The sequence below is a fragment of the Magnolia sinica genome, chromosome 10 (genome assembly GCF_029962835.1).
Source record: "Magnolia sinica isolate HGM2019 chromosome 10, MsV1, whole genome shotgun sequence".
NCBI classification, from domain to species: domain Eukaryota; kingdom Viridiplantae; phylum Streptophyta; class Magnoliopsida; order Magnoliales; family Magnoliaceae; genus Magnolia; species Magnolia sinica.
In genome coordinates this window covers 839,271-857,714 of record NC_080582.1, presented here as the reverse complement: position 1 = coordinate 857,714, position 18,444 = coordinate 839,271, and the positions used below count along the sequence as shown (strand labels likewise).

The 18,444-nt window shown below is 38.9% G+C and overlaps 2 protein-coding genes across 3 annotated transcripts in view; both read left to right on the top strand.

The window, feature by feature from the left end:
- Positions 1 to 800, top strand: part of LOC131257684 (putative disease resistance RPP13-like protein 3) — an 88,425-nt gene extending 87,625 nt beyond the window's left edge. For both annotated transcript variants that reach the window (XM_058258494.1, XM_058258493.1), the window contains exons 3-4: positions 447 to 624; positions 732 to 800. In XM_058258494.1, coding sequence (XP_058114477.1) covers positions 447 to 451 — 5 coding nt within the window. In that variant the 3' untranslated portion in view covers positions 452 to 624; positions 732 to 800. The remainder of the gene's footprint in view (positions 1 to 446; positions 625 to 731) is intronic.
- Positions 801 to 14,720: 13,920 nt separating this feature from the next.
- On the top strand, positions 14,721 to 17,644 carry LOC131257598 (disease resistance protein RPP13-like). Its single transcript, XM_058258380.1, has 2 exons — positions 14,721 to 14,725; positions 15,096 to 17,644. The coding sequence occupies exons 1-2, from the start codon at positions 14,721 to 14,723 to the stop codon at positions 17,275 to 17,277; spliced, it is 2,187 nt and encodes a 728-aa protein (XP_058114363.1). The 3' UTR covers positions 17,278 to 17,644.
- Positions 17,645 to 18,444: the final 800 nt, after the last annotated feature.

The window sequence follows — 18,444 nt, the reverse complement described above, 5'->3', positions numbered from 1 at the left end:
ATTTTGTGCATGGCTCATCTAATGGAAAGTTCGGATCTCAAACACAAACTCATGTTGGCATGTGCGGCCGCATGTGAATGGTCACAATTCCACACGTGTGTGGGCTTAACTTCTATTTTATGTTTACTTCATATGATTTTTGACTTGTTTAGTAACATGTGACAGCTGGCATTAGAGCGTGTATAAATAGAGAACTCATTGAGGAACCAATGTGTTTGGATTTGTTCGCATTCAATTCATGCTTTAAAGCCCATATTGAATGAGTATAGTAATTTGAAATGTGTTCGTGCTAGTAATATTTCTACAACTTCAAGAAGTTCGCTATTTATCATTTACGCAAGCAAATTTAATTGGGAGTTCCTTGCTGTCTAACCTTCAACTATCCTTTTCCCATGCAATTAATATATTATTTTCTTTAACTGATTTTGTAAGAGATTGATCAACAGATTAGGAGCTTCAATCTGTAAAAATTTTGGAGCTTCCTTCGTATATAGCAAGCCTATCAAATTTAAGTTTGGATCTCAGAACTACTGGCCCTACTTGCAATGCGCATGAAGACTCTCCAACTGAATGCTTTAGGAACTCATACTTTCTGTTTATCCATGATTTAGCCTCTACAGTTAGGTAGATGCTTTAACTTGTTTTATAGATTTTATAAGCAACCAAATTCCAATAGATAACTTTTTAATTTTATTCACAAATTTCATTTTTTGACATATTTCTCGTTGCAGAGACTACAATGACATGCATGCGCAAAGTGACCAAAAGGGAGTGAAGAATGGTGGAATGGTAGAATGGCATGGTGACTAGACAGTGAATAGATGTCCATATTACATATCTTTCAATAATATTTATATATCATGTACTTTAATTTGCACAAACAATTCATTTCATGTTTAATTTACTCTACTATATGTACTGTCTGCCTGTAATGTATTAGTTGAGAATTGAAATAGGAAGCAATTTCTCTACGGTGTGGACATAAGAAACCATTGCATCATCTATCTTATTTACCCGACCATCCTTTGGTGGGCCATGTATATTTCACTTTGATTTGACAACTTTACTTGTTGGATCAGAGACTTTTCCTTGTTAAACGTGGACTATGGGCCGGTTATATTTTGATTAAAGGCCATTCACAAATGCCCACCAAAAGGACCGTTTGGATGGTCCCAATATGCAAGCATGTGAGGCTCGTCCGTCAAATCAATAGTCTGGATCACCACCTGCGCTGTTTGTACGCAACCAACCCAAGACAGTTTTTACGCCCCAATTCATCATGGCCCATCACTTCTTTTTGGTTCATGAGTTGTTTCAGCATAAATAGTAGCACATCTTTTTTAGATTTTAAGTTTTAAATTTTTTTTTATATAAGCTCTTGCGTTGTAGGAGGTGCTATGTACATTTTAATTAGAGATTTTTTTGACATATAAGCTCTTGCTTTTACAGGAGAAGCTACTTAGCACCCGGGAGGCGGTTGAGCATGACGTAGAGAATGGTCGTGAATGAAAATTTACTTTTCTTTTATGATTTCTCTGTTGGCTTCTTTATGTATGAATGGTGAGAGATATTTGTATGATGTTTTCGAACCGTAGCTAGATGATGTGTGTGGTCTTCTTTTTTTTTCCTTTTTCTCTTCGTTTGGCTTTTAATCTTTAATACTTTCATATAATAAATTGTTTCTGTAATGCTTGAGATGTATTACTTTATCTATATTTGGATGTAATATGCTTAATCAAAGTGGAAGCCGTTATTTAGAGTGTAGGCTCGGAGGAGGTCCACAATGCATCACCAGGAGTTTACACGGGTGCATGATCAAAGCTACTCATCAGGTGCAGGCCACAATCTTGCTCTCCTCGTGCAAAATTCAGGTCGGTCTGACTCTTCGCTTCTGATAGGCCATACATATGAATTAATTGTTGACCATCCATTTTTTAGCATTCATTTGGCTCATCTGGTTTGCGGCCGACCTGATTCTTGGACCTAGGCATAATTTATAGGTGAGGTTTGTCAAGCAGACACATGGGTAGAACCTTGTGCAACAACATTCAGCCACATGTGCCAATATAGCATAACATGAACGAACCGAACTTTCAATTAAGTGGGCCACGTTGTTTAAAACTTCTTGCCTAAAAGTGTAGTTGCTTCACACCTCTGGTGGACCTGTTTTCAAAACAAATGGATGTCTAGAAAAATCCGCATTACCCTATTATGCCCCATTGAGGAGCAGAAAAACTTGTTTTTTGCGCAAGAAGATCTAATCCCTCCTAGTAGAAAGCTCCGCTAAGACGGTTTTTATGGACATCCATTCATTTTATAGATAGGTTCAACTGAGGTGTGAAATAACTTTGACTTTTAGGCCAAAAGTTCTAAACAACATTGCCCACTTGATGGAAAGCTCTCATCTCTGACCCTTATGCTATGGTGACACATGTGGATGTGCAGGCATCCACATGTGAGTGGGGTAGCAAACTTCTATTTTTATTTTTTATTTTAGCAAACCTCTGTTTTCGGTCTACCTCATATGGCATAATTTGTTTAATTTGTTTTGATCCTTCCATTGATAATTGGTTGTACATTATAGAAAACTTATTGACGAGTCAATGCATTTCAATTTGTTTGAAGTCGGTCCATCCTTTGAAGCCCATATTGGACACTACCAAAAAAATGAGCAAAGCCGATGGGCGGGTCCACACAAAAAGAATTGGACCTCACCTATCGTATACCAAGAAAAGGAAGGCTACACAAGGAAGCTAGCTATCAAAGAGAGAAGCAGGAGCATCAGCTAACAGACAAGCTGGAACCATTCAGCAAGAGGAAGGACCATCCTACTGAAGAGCAGGGGATCCAGCAACCGAGAAGAAAACAGGGGCCAGCAGTGAACCCGTCTAGAGGAGGATGGAGGCTAGATCAGCCACCAAGCCGCAGACCAAAAAAGGAGGAGGCCACTCAGCTGTACAGCCCAGCAGCAGCCAGTCCCTCCCTGAGGAACTGGAGGGAGCATCAGCAGCTGGGGGAAGAAGAGGCAAGCACATTTCCTTAAATTGCTCCACTTGGCACGTTCGTTCAGTTATGTTTGTCCCCCAAGATAAAGGAAGGCTTGAAAATGAGTAACAAAAGTTTCTTTACAGAAGCTTTAAATTACTTAGGATTTTATATTTAAATGATTTTCCAGTATAAAAGTTATCAAATGAGACGAGGGAACTAATCTACTGGAGATACGTTGGTTGTACAAACACGGGATTAAAAAGCTTCCCATCATCGATCGATGGGCAATCTTCACACTTTACAAACTCTATTGTTAACATGTGTTTATCACATCAAAATATCCAGCACAATTGGAAGACGCACCAGTTAAGACATTTCCATGTGAAGCACACCTGGACTTCTTTGGGAGGGTATCTCATCGAAAGGTGTCCACAACTCGACCAGACAAGTAACCTCAAGACTGTAAGATATGTAAGGGCTGGCAATTGAATCTATGGATGCCTAGCAAAGCTGACTAATTTTAGAAAATTAGGAATACATTTAAGAGTCGGAAGTGTATGTTGAGGTGGTGTATGAATCAATTGTCAAATTGGACTGCCTCCAGTCTTCGTTTGTGTCATCAGGAATCAACCTACAGAGAATTCCAACATCGGTGACCCATCCACATCTTCTCAAGTTTTTTAAGTTGTATTTGTGTGGAAGTTAGAGAAGCTACCCGAGTGTTGTAAATTCCCAACAAACCTCACCTACCCTACCCTAGAATGGTGCCATTTGGAACTCGGCCCATCACTTTTCAGGTTGTACTGCAAATGGTAGCACATCGCTTTTGATTTCATTTATAGGAGAAGCTATGTTGGTACCTCTGAGGTGACTTGATATCTATAATTATTGATTTGTATTATTGTATCCATATTTCGATTTAATATACCTTTCTAAATTACTAGTAATTTCCCCAAGTACTGGCTCAGGGATCCACCAATGCTTTGACCAGAGAGTTTTTATGCGCAAACGATCGAAGGTGCTCATCAAGTATATTCCAGTGTGTAACTTACCTTGGCGCAAGGAACAGGCTGCTCTGATAATGTGATGGACCATCCATGCACATTGAATATGGACCATCAATTTATATTGTCTCTGTCTAGGCCACCTGCTTTGTGGTCAGCCTGATTCTTGGACCAAGGTATTGTAAGATTTAGGTGAGCTTTACTAGCTTCCCTATACAATTGATGTATATTTTTAACCCTCTATTTGTAGGATATGATTGAGGGATTAGGAGCTTCAATCTCTGTATGAATTTTGGAGCATCTTCCATCCAAGGGAGGGCCTATCAGATCAATAGTTTGGATCTTCCAACTGCGGCCCCAGCTGTATGGACTGCAGCACCTGGACACTTACAACTTCCTGTTTCATTCTCAACGTAAGTATCTGCTTCACATGCTTTTAGATAATTTAAGCAAGCAAATTGCAGCATGTAATCTTCAAGTTTTCAATCACCGATTGATTTCAAGGCTCTTTCTTTCACATGATACATCATAATGACAGACGCATGTGAAGCAACTGGACAGATAAGGAAGATGGTGGCATGGGAATCGATTACCTTTGGTGGTTTCTTTCCTCGCTTCCTTTTTTGTACTGAAGGCGGCTCAAGAGAAACAGATAGTCTGATCTGGTGATTGTGGGAAGAATTAAGGATAATCCTTGGGGCCATCAAGCACAGAGTTTTTCAAAGGGCTTTCCCTAGCATCTCTATGTCGCATATGGAGTGAGATTTTGTGGTCCAAGCTAATGTCTCTTTGAGATGATCTGGACAGCCTGATCTAGAGGCTGGCCACTGGTTCTTCAAATTCGACAGTGATCGTTTCATAAGGATTTTGATGACATTCCAAATTCTAGCATGAGGATGTATGTATGTATGTATTTTCTTTTTTTCCTAACAATCTTTTGATATGTTACCCTGTGCCATCTCAGGACATCATACATTCAGTAGTTTTCACAGGGGTTTCATGTAATATTCTTATTGAGAGTTGAAATGGAAGAAATTTTTCTGTGTTTTTCTTTTTTCCCCACGGACCACTCTTTCTAATGTATTATACAATGCATGATAGAGAGTTTTTACAGCGCGCTTCGATTTCATTTTAGACAAGTGGAGGTCAGTTCTACTGTTGATGTCAAATGCTCCACTGTCCCATATAGAAAGATCCTTCTTTGGCTTTGGTTAAACGTGGACTGCTGCCACATTTTCTTTGGTACCTGCCTATTTGACTGCCACTAATTGTACCTGGAAGTTGACATCTTGGAGACTATTTGAATAGTTGGGGGTATTGCATGGACTTCTCAGACAGCCTATCAAATCAACAGTTTGGATTGGAACTAGGCATTGATAGAGCACCTTTAATCCAGTGCAGTGTTAGCGGTCGACCGTGGTACATCACATTGTGATGATTCCAGTGGACCGAGAGTTTCTATTATGTTTTCGGTTGACTGTGACCAAACGGAATGTGTAAGTTCTAAAAAGTGCGGGTTTTGCTTCTCAATCTTGCACGGAAGTATATAAGAGGGCTTCAAAATTCGATTAGGGTATTGTAGAGACTACACATTTTTTTTTTGAGTTTTTCAAGGGGAATTCATCTTGAGAATTGAAGGCTTCGAAACTATAAGCTATCCATTTCTTTTAACTTTTTTTATTCACGGTAGATTCACTGTCACTTGGTGCCATGGTTTTTTACTATAAAATTATTTTGTTGTATGTGTATGTTCATATTTTCGTTTCTTTGTCGCGTGTTAGATTCATTCTAAGGTTGCTTCCACACCTAACATATGGTGGTTGTACGAAACAAGTGGTATCAGAGTGTAGGTTTTATGTTGGGTTATTTAAATTGAATCTGAGACATGGCTTTCAAGAGATCAAATGTGAAGTTTGAGATAAAAAAAAAATTAATATGAAAAAACAACGTCGAATTATAAATGTTGAAGATAAAAGCCCTCCTAATTCAACATGAGTTGTCGCAGGCACCCCTTGGCAAAGCTAAATGTCCTAAAACTATGTAGGAAGATATATATCAGAGGACAATTAGTGCAATTCAATTGTGCTTGACCGATGAAGTCCTTTTCAATGTCATCAATTAGACGACTATCACGGGCCTGTGAGTGACGTTGGAAAGCATTTACATGATGAAGTCACTCTCCAATTGACTATATCTGAAGAGAAACTTGTACAACCTGAAGATGACGAAAGGGTCAGATCTCTCTTAGCACATTAATGCCTTTAACAAATTGATTTGCAAACTGACAAGTGTGGAGTTGAAGGAAACAACCATAATTTTTTTGATGTGTCTTCCGAAGTCTTACAAGTATCTAGTAGATACTCTGTGCCATGGTAGGGATACTTTAGATGTTGATACCATTATCTCAACCCTTCAGTCGAAGTAATTAAAAAAGAATAACGGAGGTGAAGGCACCTCTACGGGTGTGTTGGTTGCTCGAAAAAGATTGTCTGAGTGAGAGAACGGGAAGTCGCGATCGAGGTCCAAGTCGAAGGACAAAGAGAAGTTAAAGTATTGAAATTGTGGCAGGACGGGACATATGAAGAATGATTGTACAAAATTCAAAACCCAAAAGGAGAAATTAGATGATTCATTGAAGGAGGTCAATTCGACAGAATCAGATGTAGGAACGAGTACTTGTGGCATGTTATCGGTGTCTAAGGTTGGTCACTTATACAATGAATGTAATAATAGTAGATTTTAGATATAGGGGCATCGTACCACGTGTCATTATTGAAGTTGGTTCACCATGTACAATGAGTATGATGGTGGCCTAGTTTTTATGGGCAACAATCATGCTTGTAAGATAATAGGAATTGGTTCAGTACGCATTAGAATGTTTAATGGAGTAAAGCGTACTCTAACAGATGCGAGACACGTTCTTGATTTGAAGAAAAATCTAATATCACTGTGAGCTCTTAATGCACTCAGGTACAAGTTCTTCGGCTATGATGGTGTCCTAAAAGTTTCAAAGGGAGCATTCACTATAATGAAGGCACAAAGAAGTAAAAATCTTTACAAAATGATTGGGAGCACTGTATCGGGTGAACTTGCAGCGTCTGTAGTAGAATTCACATCAGCACGTATGTGGCACACGCACCTAGGCCACATATGCAAGTGTGGTATGAAGGTACTACTCAATTATGGTTTAATTCTTGCTTTGATTTAAAAAAATAAAATAAAATAAAAATTGGATGTATCTTAGTATTGCATATACGACAAACAATGAAGATTGTAATTTAAAATCGGAAAACATATTAGTAAATGACAGCTTGACTACATGCATTCTAATGTGTGTGTGTGAGGGGGGCATGCTTGTTGTTTCTAGACATCATCGTTTTTCATCATGTTCATTTAAGACTTCTCTAGTAAAGTTTAGGTTTATTTTTTAAAACATAAATCTGATGCGTTTGCCTTCTTTAAGTTGTGGAAGGTTATGGTAGAAAAATAGTGAGGGTAAAAGGTAAAAGTTCTAGACCAATAATGACGTAAAGTTTACTTCTAAGGGGTTTAATCATATTTGCAAAGATGATGAGATTATAAGGCATAACACAGTTAAGTATACATTAGAGTAGAATGGTGTGGTAGGGTGTATGAATCAGACTCTTTTGAAAAGATCTCAAAGTATAATGAGTGATACTGCGTTATGCAAGGAGCTATGAGCTAAGGTAATTAATATAGCTTGATAGTTAGTAAATTGATATCTGTTTACACCAACTGATTGGAGTGGTCATCAAGTTGATTACTTGAGAATGAATATATTTGGTTGTGACGCATACTCTTATGTATCATCGGTTGAGAGAAATAAGCTAGACTAAATGGCTAAAAAGTGTACCTATGTAGGATATGGTGATGAAGTGAAAGGGTACAAACTGTACGACTGGGTTTCACGGAAAATCATATTTAGTCGTGATGTCAAATTTAATAAAAGTTTCCTGTATTGGAAAGATGAGCACAAGAAAGTTGAGCAATCGGTTATTAATGTTGAAATAGATAGAGGTGAAACACTTAAATAAGCTGAACAACAGGATGAGATACAAGAAGAGGTGGTTGCACCACCTATTAGGAAAACTCTACCAAGAAATTACATAATATCATTTGGATAAAAGATGGCTTTAACATTGCATTTGCCCTTTGTAAATAAACACTAGAGATTTCCAAACGTACCCTTTTTGACAGGCTCCATATGACCACGCGTAGCATATCAAAGCTGTTAATCAGGTGCAATCCCCTAATAAGGTGTTTTGGGCTCGAAAGACTAGGTTAGTCGCTGATCACTGCAATCATAGTCGTACATGCATGAAAGGCTTGGGCATCTAGAAGGATCAAACATTGACCGTGTTCAATATGCACTTGTGGCCCGAGTGACTGGGCTAGGCCATTTCTTTGCAACCGCACATACAAGGTTGTCTCATGATGAACGGCTTGGATCTTGCTCCCACATGCCAAATTCCATCTTATTGGGCCGAGTATCATATGATAGACACTTCAAGTTACAGATAGAAGTGAGGCACATCGATTGTAACTAGACTGAGCCTCTCTCTAATATATATATATATATATATATATATATATATATATATATATATATATATATATATATATATATATATAGGAAAAAAAAGAAACAAAGAAGACGATAATCGCAGAAGAGTTTCATCTGGCGTACTAATCGATACTCGACAGAGTAGATGAAAAATCCCACTCAGACCCGATCCTAACTGTCTGGTTGTTCACCATCAAATAAATGGCTAAAAACTAACCAATTTATATGAAGTTATGAAGTACTATTGAACCACCACCTCACACATTTTTGTGGACAGTCTGGATTAATAGCTGATGGTATGCTTGATTGCAACAAATATCATAAAATTTGGCTGTTAATCTGTCTAACTTAGTTTAAAATTTTCTTGATATTTTATGATGGCGGGTGCGGCCAAACCTGGCCTAATCAAACACTCTATTGTGGCATGAAACTCGTTTAGGACCAGAATCTAGAGCTGGGCATCGAGTCGAGTCCGACCGAGTTAGGGATGACCCAGATTAATCTGGTTTTGAAATAGGCCTGACCCGAACTCGGTACCGAGTCCAGCATGCCTGACCCGATCTAAAACCGGGTCCAGCTTGGACTAATATGGACCAAGTCCGACCCAGTCACAAGTACCGAGTTGGGTCGAGTCAGCCTCAAGTCGGGTCAGGTGCAATAGGTATCCATGGGCTGAAATCACAACTCAAAACCTATATATGTGCACTTGCTAGAATTGGAGGCTTTCCATCAACTACACAGCATCTCAGATTTGAGGTTTTATACACACATGGGTTTCGGATCGAGTCAACTCAATACCAAGCTAAATTTAGGGTCGAGTCGAGTTGAGTTACTGGGTGACCTGAACTCAACCCGGTTTGAGTTCAGATTAGACGAAGTCTACTCGGTTTGGATCGACGGTTTGGATCGACTCACCTACTCAACTCGGGTCTGAACGTGTCAGACTAGTCGAGTTTGCCGAGTCAAGTCATCCCATCCCCAGCTCCACGAGAATCCCATATAACATCTGTTGTACGCAGGAGAACAACACACAAGTGTAGGGGTGGCTATGGGCCGGTTTGGGCTTGGTCAGATTAGCCCATGCTTGGGACCTATATGGCCCAAGCTAGGACAAATTAGTTGGGCCTGGTCCCACAGAACCCAATGCCCATATATCAGTTGTGCAGGGCATCAGAGCTCTGCACAAGGTGAGCCCTGCAACGAAGACCACCTGTTGACAAAAAAAAAAAAAAATCACTTCTGATGGGTCTCACTTACAAGACTAATACATTGTAGGCAGGGCAGTCGATCTAGACTGTAGATCTTACGATTTTTATCTGTGCATGCACTAACATTGAAAATCATATCCAAAGTTTAATCTAACCATCCTACCGTGGACCGGTCGCTTCAAAGTGGATGAATGGGAAAGATGGCTGGATGATTGAAAGCGTCCATCTTGCTGGAACTACTGTGGATGGGCTACAGTGTTGTCAACCCACCCTCTCCCATATGGCACCACCATAAACCGCACCATTTTGAAATAGTGGTGACCCATCTTCCTCCTAGACCATCCATGGGGCACTTCTTCGGACGGAATTATATCTCAAAAATCTGAGATCTCGGTACCTGTTGGTGCTGAAAAACCTATGTGACTCCTGTTTTATTTACATCGTACATTTATTTTTGAAAAATTATTTTAAGGTATTATTTGAAGCAGATTAAAATATCAGGTGGACCACATAGATGGAAACTATGGTGATTGGCTATTAAAAACTTCTAGTAGGCCACAATAGTTTTGGATACTTTATATATTCAGATCTCTGTGACGTTGTCAACAGGTTGGATGGCCAAAAAAAAAAAAAAAATCCGGTTGCCCCAAGAAGCTTCTAATGGTGGTAATTCAATCACCAATATTTCCTTCGGTGTGGTCCTACTAAGATTTAGATCTGCTTCATTTTTTGGATCATGCCTTAAAATGACCTGTCAAAACTAATGGAAGGTGTGGATGTGAGGCACGTACATTGCGGTGTGCCCCACAGTTAGGGATGAACTGTCCTCGGTATTACATCTGATGGCTCTCATCTCTGCATGTTCCAACGTGGAGACTCACATCCAATGTTTAATCCTACCATAGATTGATGGGTTTAAAATAGATGAGCAGGAAAGGCGGTTGGATGATCCAAAACTTCCATCTGGGGGAAGCCAATGTGGTGGACCGCTGGTACCACCATAAGACCCAACTCAACGATTTGAACGGTCCCAATTATATTCAACTATGCAAATTCTGTGGATGAAACCACCATCTTTAAAATGGTCTAGCCTACAAACAATATTCAGATCTCGGAATCCAGTACTTAAAAAACAGTTTTTACACATGGGATTTGGAAATTCGGTACCCTACCTGTGTATATCTATTTCTTATTTAATTTTAATTTACTAGTTTCAAAGCAAGTGCTACATCCAAGCGGACGCGGATTAGGTACGGAGAGGGTGAGTAGCTAGTCGGGGATCACCAAGTTCTGTGGGGTGCCGCACTATGATGTATGTGTTGTATCTACACCGTCCATCTATTTTTGAGATATCATTTTAGGGCATGTGCCAAAGAATGAGGCATATAAAAAGCTTAGTGGACCCCACCACAGAAAACAGTGGGGAGAGTTTAAAAAGACATGAAATAAGGGAAACTATCCTAAGGTCCACCATAAAGTTTTTTTGAAATCCAACCTGTTCAAAAGTTAAAAAAGACATGAAATAAGGGAAAACACAAATATCAGCTTGATCTAAAACTTTTGTAGTCTTTAGAAGTTTTTAATGATGGGCGTCACTATCTGCACTGTTTTCTGTGCTGGGGTCCACTGAAGCTTTGGATTTAACTCATTCTTTGGACATTGCCCTAAAATGATCTCTCCAAATAGATGGAAGGTGCGGATACAAAACATACATCATGATCAGGCCCATGGAACTTGGTGACGTCACTTCATTACAGACTCTCGCTACTCAACGGTACCTGATCCGCGCCCTATCCAAGCCATGTGAATGCATGTGAAACCATAGTGGTTTTAAACGGTCTAATCAAAGTTACAAGTGGTTGTCTCACACCCTTCTCCAAAACAAAATAATAATAATCAATGAATAAAGATCAGCTGAGATGATATTTTTCAAGAGCCATTCATTTATTATTATTATTAATTTCTTTTTCTTTTTTTAATGGGTTAATGTCTGGAACAAGAGGACAGAAGTTTATATTAAATGTTTACCGCACATCCCGCCCAAGACAAGCACGTGGCAGGTGGGGGCTGTATATCGAGACCGCATATATATATATATATATATATATATATATATATATATATATATATATATATATATATATATATATTTGATGGCATGCGTTGAAAATCACATCCAATGTTTAATTCTACCACAGATTGATACCTTTAAATGGATGAGTACGAAAGGGGCGTATGTTAAGTGATGCAAGGTAAGGGTGAGCGCACACACATCCACAGCTCAACTGGGAGACAGAGTGGAGACACCTCGTTTCAACACTTGAGGTCTTGGTATCCATCCCCAGTAGGGGTGGCTAACACGGGAGTGTGTGTACTGACATGTTTGTGCTGATTCCCCGCCAAAGCCCTTCGCAGGAAGTTCAGTAGACCCCAGCACGGGAAACAGTGGGACAGTGATGCCCACCATTAAAAACTTCTAATGGCCACAAATGTTTTAGATCAAGTTGATTTTTTTTTTTCTCTTATTTAATGTCTTTTTAAACTTTTGAACAGGTTGGATTTCAAATGATTGACCATTAAAAACTTCTTGTGAGCCACAAAAGTTTTTTTTCATTCATCTAGGTTTGTATGACCGTACCAACAGATTGGATTGAAACATATGCCTTATGATGGCCCTACAAAGTTTTTAATGGTGGACGTTCAGTCACCACTGTTTTTAGTAGTGTGGCTGATTGAGATATGAATCTGCCTATTTCTCGAAATCATGCCACAAAATGATCTAGAATAATGGATGGACGGTGTGGATATACAAAAAATTACATCAAGGTGGGCCCCACAATGGCTGCCTGACCAAACATAGCCTTAACCAGACCTGACCAAATCCGCTCCCACGTAGAAAAGGACGCGGATTAGCTACTGACAGGTTGAGTGGCGGGCCTCACCATGATATATTTTTGGAATCCACACCTTCCATCCATTTGGAGAGATCATTTCAAGGCAATATGCAAAGAATGAGTTAAATCCAAAGCGGAAACAGTGGGACAGTGATGCCCACCATTAAAAACTTCTAATGGCCACAAATGTTTTAGATCAAGTTGATTTTTTTTTTTCTCTTATTTAATGTCTTTTTAAACTTTTGAGCAGATTGAATTTCAAATAAACATTATGGTGGGGGTTAGGATAGTTTCAACAGTGAAAATCACTCTCCCACTATTTCCTGTGGTGGGGTCCACAACAAATTTTTATTAGCCTCATTCTGTGGCTCATGCCTTCAAACGATATCTCAAAATGGATGAACGGTGTGGATACAACACATACATTATAGTGGGGCTAGGGAACTTGGTGACCTCACTTCAGTAGCGGACTCGCTACTCAACCCGTCAGTATCTAATCTGTGTCCGTGCCTGAGTATCATCTGTAATAGTCTACGAGAGAACCAAATGAATCTGTACAAAAATTTACGGTTGAAACAGAAAGAACTAATGACTATTGAAACCGGTCCATAATCAACGGATGAGACTTAATGGTGACCTGGGCTTACTGGAAGCCATTGTAACCTAGCTGATTTGGGTGGATCTCCAGATCCACGGAGGTAAGAGAATCCCTAATTGTGGAGCCCACTATGATGTATGGTCCTTACGTCCTCACCGTTCATCCATTTTAACAGCTCATTTTAGGAGATGATGCAAAATATGAAGTAGATTCAATAATCTTGGAATATGACCAGTATGCATTTAACTTTTGAATATGGACGGCTGATATTTCATTTGTTTTATCATCCATTTGGATAGGGTCCTCATCTTTTATATTTTCTTGAAAAATAAATAAATTTGAGGTGGTTTTATGGAGGTGCGTAAGTGGGGTTTCTCCATCTATAAATAGGAGTTACTAGGGTCATTCAAAGGTAAGGCTTTCTAAAAAGGTTTCAAGAGTTCCTAAAGGGGTTTTAGAGTTTGTAAAGGGTTTAACAGGGGCGAGATTCGAGGTTGTTCAAATCGGGTAAGTTATTTCTCTTTGTAATTTCTATTTTCATAGTGGAATTCTGTCGCTTTATGCGATGGTTTTTTTCCGAAATGATTTTCCATGTTAAATCTTTATGTTCTCTTATGATTGCTTAGTGCTCTTGGATTGTTATCCTAGATCCATATCTGTTTGAATCCGCAGACCAAATCCCAACAAGTGGTTTTCTCTCAATGATTAGGTATAGACTAGGACGAACACACACATTTTCCTTAGTCAGGTTTAAATTCATGCTCGGTTAAGTTATATGGTAACACCCGAATACCAAAAAGTATAGGTGTTACATGTAGATTCCGATACGTTACTCCAAAATTAACCAAGTGACAACTACATAAATACATAGCACAATTAAATATATTTATATTTTCAATAGTTTATATAATTTGTTTCAATTTATTGATCACATAATTTAGGATTTGAAATCTAACCATTGATTTGAATCCCTTTAACTTTCATTCTTAACATATCATCATTCTTCACTATAAGGCCCACTTGATTAACTTAAGGTAATCCGATCACACTAATATTTTAAAATAATTGATGATTATTATTACTTTACATTACACACTAAAAGATCAGAATTTACAAATTAAATAAAATGTTCTAGCAGATTGTCAATCGATCGACAGATGCTATAAAAACTAAGTTTATGATGATCCGATTTATAACTTTGAGTGTTCTTATTTATTTTTCCTACTTTTAATGTTTATTGGTCATATTTCAGATCTAAACCATTCATCAACTCCCACATGATCGATTGAGAGGATAACTAATAAATTTTCAAATATAAATTACTATTTAAGACCTAGATTTCTTTTAACAACAATCATTCTTACAATTATTGTGGCCTATCAGATGATCAAATCCATCTAGAATTCTAGATGAAGTTTTACATATATTCCAGAATTCACATAGATGACGTATATCAGATCTGATACATCCGATGATCCACTGATCATATGAGACAAATCTAAGCCATCCATCAACATCACAAAATTTCATATTGATATAATGAGTCAATAGATCGCTTAGATCCAGATCATTTATGTTTTCAAAATAAAATTGATTAAAAGTATAATAAGTACGATCCTAACATTTCATTCTTATGGCCCATCAAATGGTCACGTAGTGGGGATTTGATCTAATCTATCCATATAAAGTATCATTTTGTTTAAATTTATCTACATACTTCTTTCTCAACTAAGAATATCTCTACCAACTTAACTATTGACTTATTTTAGTTTCTTAATTAAAAATAAAAATATTTAAATATTTATTTTAATTCTTAAGTGCACCTTACAAGTATGCTTGCATCCCCGCTGAGTTGAAGGCTCTCCATGATGTGGGCTCGGAGATCCAACGGATAAACAATAAAATCCATAGGATCTCTGAAAGTAGGTCGACTTATGGAATTGTCGATATAGGCCAGGGAGCAGGGAAGAGCTCCGCAGATCCAATTCTCCAAGAACGGAGGCTCACTTCTCCTGACTTTCAAGAAGCAGATTTTGTTGGTTTTGAAGAGGACTCAGAGGCACTGGTCAAGAGTTTGACCAATGTGACCAATGAGATAGAACGGAGACGTTGTGTTGTTTCTGTAGTTGGAATGGGTGGTCTCGGTAAGACCACTCTTACCAAGAAAGTTTATAACGCTGATACTGTTAAGAAACATTTCCATATTCATGCGTGGATTTCTGTATCACAAGAGTATTCTGCGAGAGATGTTTTGCAGACCATCACAAAACGGTGTATAGTTCAGTCAAAAGATCAGCTCGAGTTGGTGGAGAAGATGGACGTTCGTCAGCTGAGCGAGAAGATCTCTGAGTATCTGAAAGAAAAGAGATACTTGGTGGTCTTGGATGATATATGGAGAAGCGAAGCATGGGATGCTTTGAAGGATGCATTTCCGGATGTGAATAATGGCAGTAGGGTCGTTCTCACCACACGAAACAAAGATGTAGCTTTGTATGCAGATTCACTAAGCCAGCCCCATGAACTGCGATTTTTAAACGATAAAGAGAGCTGGGGATTATTCTGCAAGAAAGCATTTCCAGGGAAAAATAACATTTGCCCTCCGGATTTGGAGAAATTGGGAAGAGAAATTGTTGGCAAGTGTCAAGGTCTACCTCTTCCCATCGTTGTCATCGGAGGGGTATTAGCAAGAAAAGAAGCAAGGGAGTGGGAGAGAGTACAAAATAGCATCAGCTGGCATTTAGTCAAGGGAGAAATCAATATCTCGGGCATATTATCTTTGAGCTATAAAGATCTGCCCTGTTACTTGAAACCTTGTTTTCTCTACCTGGGCAATTTTCCAGAGGACTACGAATTCCATGCCAAGAAATTGATTCAAATGTGGGCTGCAGAAGGTTTTCTTGAAGAGAGAGGGGAAGAAACATTGGAGGAGGTTGGGGAAGATTATCTGAAGGAATTGATGCAAAGAAGCATGGTTCAAGTCACAGAAACAAGTTCAAGCCGAGGTATTAGAAAGTGTCGCATCCATGATCTTTTGCGGGATCTCTCCATATCAGAATCTAAGGAAGGTATGTTTCTTCAAGTTCAGAGTGGGATCAATGCAAATGCTCCTCCTGCATCTAGAGCCCGTCGACTTGCAATTCACCATAACAACTCAAGTAAGTACATTTCCTTGAGCTGTTCCACTCCACACCTTCGTTCTGTGTTAATGTATACCCAAGACCGTGTGTGGCTTCAAAGAGAAGAAAAGATTCTCTACAGAGGCTTTAAGTTGCTTAGGGTGTTGTATATACACGGTGTAGGAATAAAAAAGCTACCGAGAGAAATAGGTGAACTAATCCACTTAAGATACCTCGGGTGTACTGAAACTAGTTTAACAAGTCTCCCATCGTCCATAGGCAATCTTCCCAATTTACAAACTCTATTAGTGGAATCCGGTTCTGATATAGAAGTACCAAGCACAATCGGGAAGATGCAACAGTTAAGACATCTTCAACTAAGTTCGGCAGTCATGAAAGGGCAACCAAGGCTGGAGTGGATAAGTAACCTTCAGACTCTATCAAAAGTAAGGGCTGGCAAATGGACGAAGGGCTGCTTGGGAAACCTCACCAATCTTAGAAAATTAGGAATAGTTTTAGAAACAACAGCTGATGCTAAGGTATTCAATGATTCTGTTCTCAAATTGGGCTACCTCCACTCTCTGTCGGTTTCAGTAACAAACGAAAAGTTGTTGGTCGTCCCTACCTCCTTTTTCAAATTTAAAATAGGCAAACAACTCGAATCACTCGAATCCCAAGAGTGGCCGCTTCCTCCTTTTTTAAATATTTTCAAATTAAGTAAGTCGTATTGGTCGCTACCTCCTTTTTCAAATCTTCTCAAATTAAGTAAGTTGTATTTGGAAGGATACTTAGAGAAGTTACCCGAGTCTGCTCAATTCCCAGTAAACCACACCAAGCTTACCTTGAAATACTCCGGTTTAAAGCAAGACCCATTGGCGACTTAAGAGAAGCTGCAAAAACTCCGCATTCTCAAATTGCTGATATGTCCGTACGAGGGAAAGGAAATGGTTTGCTCTTCACAAGGGTTTCCTCAGCTTGAATCCTTACATCTTGACGGCTTAATTGAATTAGAGGAGTGGAGAGTGGAGAAAGGAGCTATGCCAAGTCTTTTACATTTACAGATAGATTGGTGCCACCAATTGAAGATGCTTCCAGAGGGACTGCAACACGTGACTACCCTCAAGAAATTGGAGGTGTGGAGGATGCCCTCTAAATTCGAGAAAAGGCTTAAAGAAGACAGGGGAGATGGAGAGGGAGAGGGAGAGGATTGGCATAAGATTCTACACACACCCTCCATCGACATAGGCTGGTCAATCGGTGAGACTTAATTTCCCCTCTTCATTATTATTTACCTCTTAATTATACCATTTCTTTTTTGGAAATTTATATAGAATTTTCATTCCGGCGCCTTTTTCCAAAACGTTTTCAATTACCTTAATTTATATAGAATTTAGATTATTATTATTATTATTATTTTTAACGGCTTCCTTGGTAGCAAGTGCATCGCTGTCTCGAGTACACCCCCACCGTATTGTTTATGTGAAATCCACTCTAGATTTTTGTGATCATATCCCTTAAATGAGCTGTCAAAATGTATGGAGCGTGGCTATAAATCCCATACATCACCATGACACCAGTCAAGGATCCGGGAGCGGATTGGATACTGAACGCTCCAGTAGCCAAAAGGCTGCTGAAGTGATGTGGCAAAACGCCATTGGTTAGATACCAATGGTGTGTTACCTTTGGTATAAATGTTACTCCGTTAGCTCTGTTAACGGGATCTTTCTCCGTTTCCGCCGTGCACCCACTCGGCCACGAAATCGGATTGTCTTACTGAGAAAATTCAGTTGGGCCCACTATACATTTATGTGATTTATCCATACCTTTCATCTGTTATACCATCTAATTTACACGTTGAACTCAAAATTGAAGCTTATAAAAAATCTCAAGTAAATCATACCACAGGAAACAGTGGAAATGATGTTGAAACCTTTCCAGGCCCCACCGTGATGTTTATTTTTTAACCAAACTGTTCAAAGGATCTAAAAACATAGATGAAGGTGAAAAAAATATATATATAATTTTGATCCAAAACTTTTGTCACCCCCAAA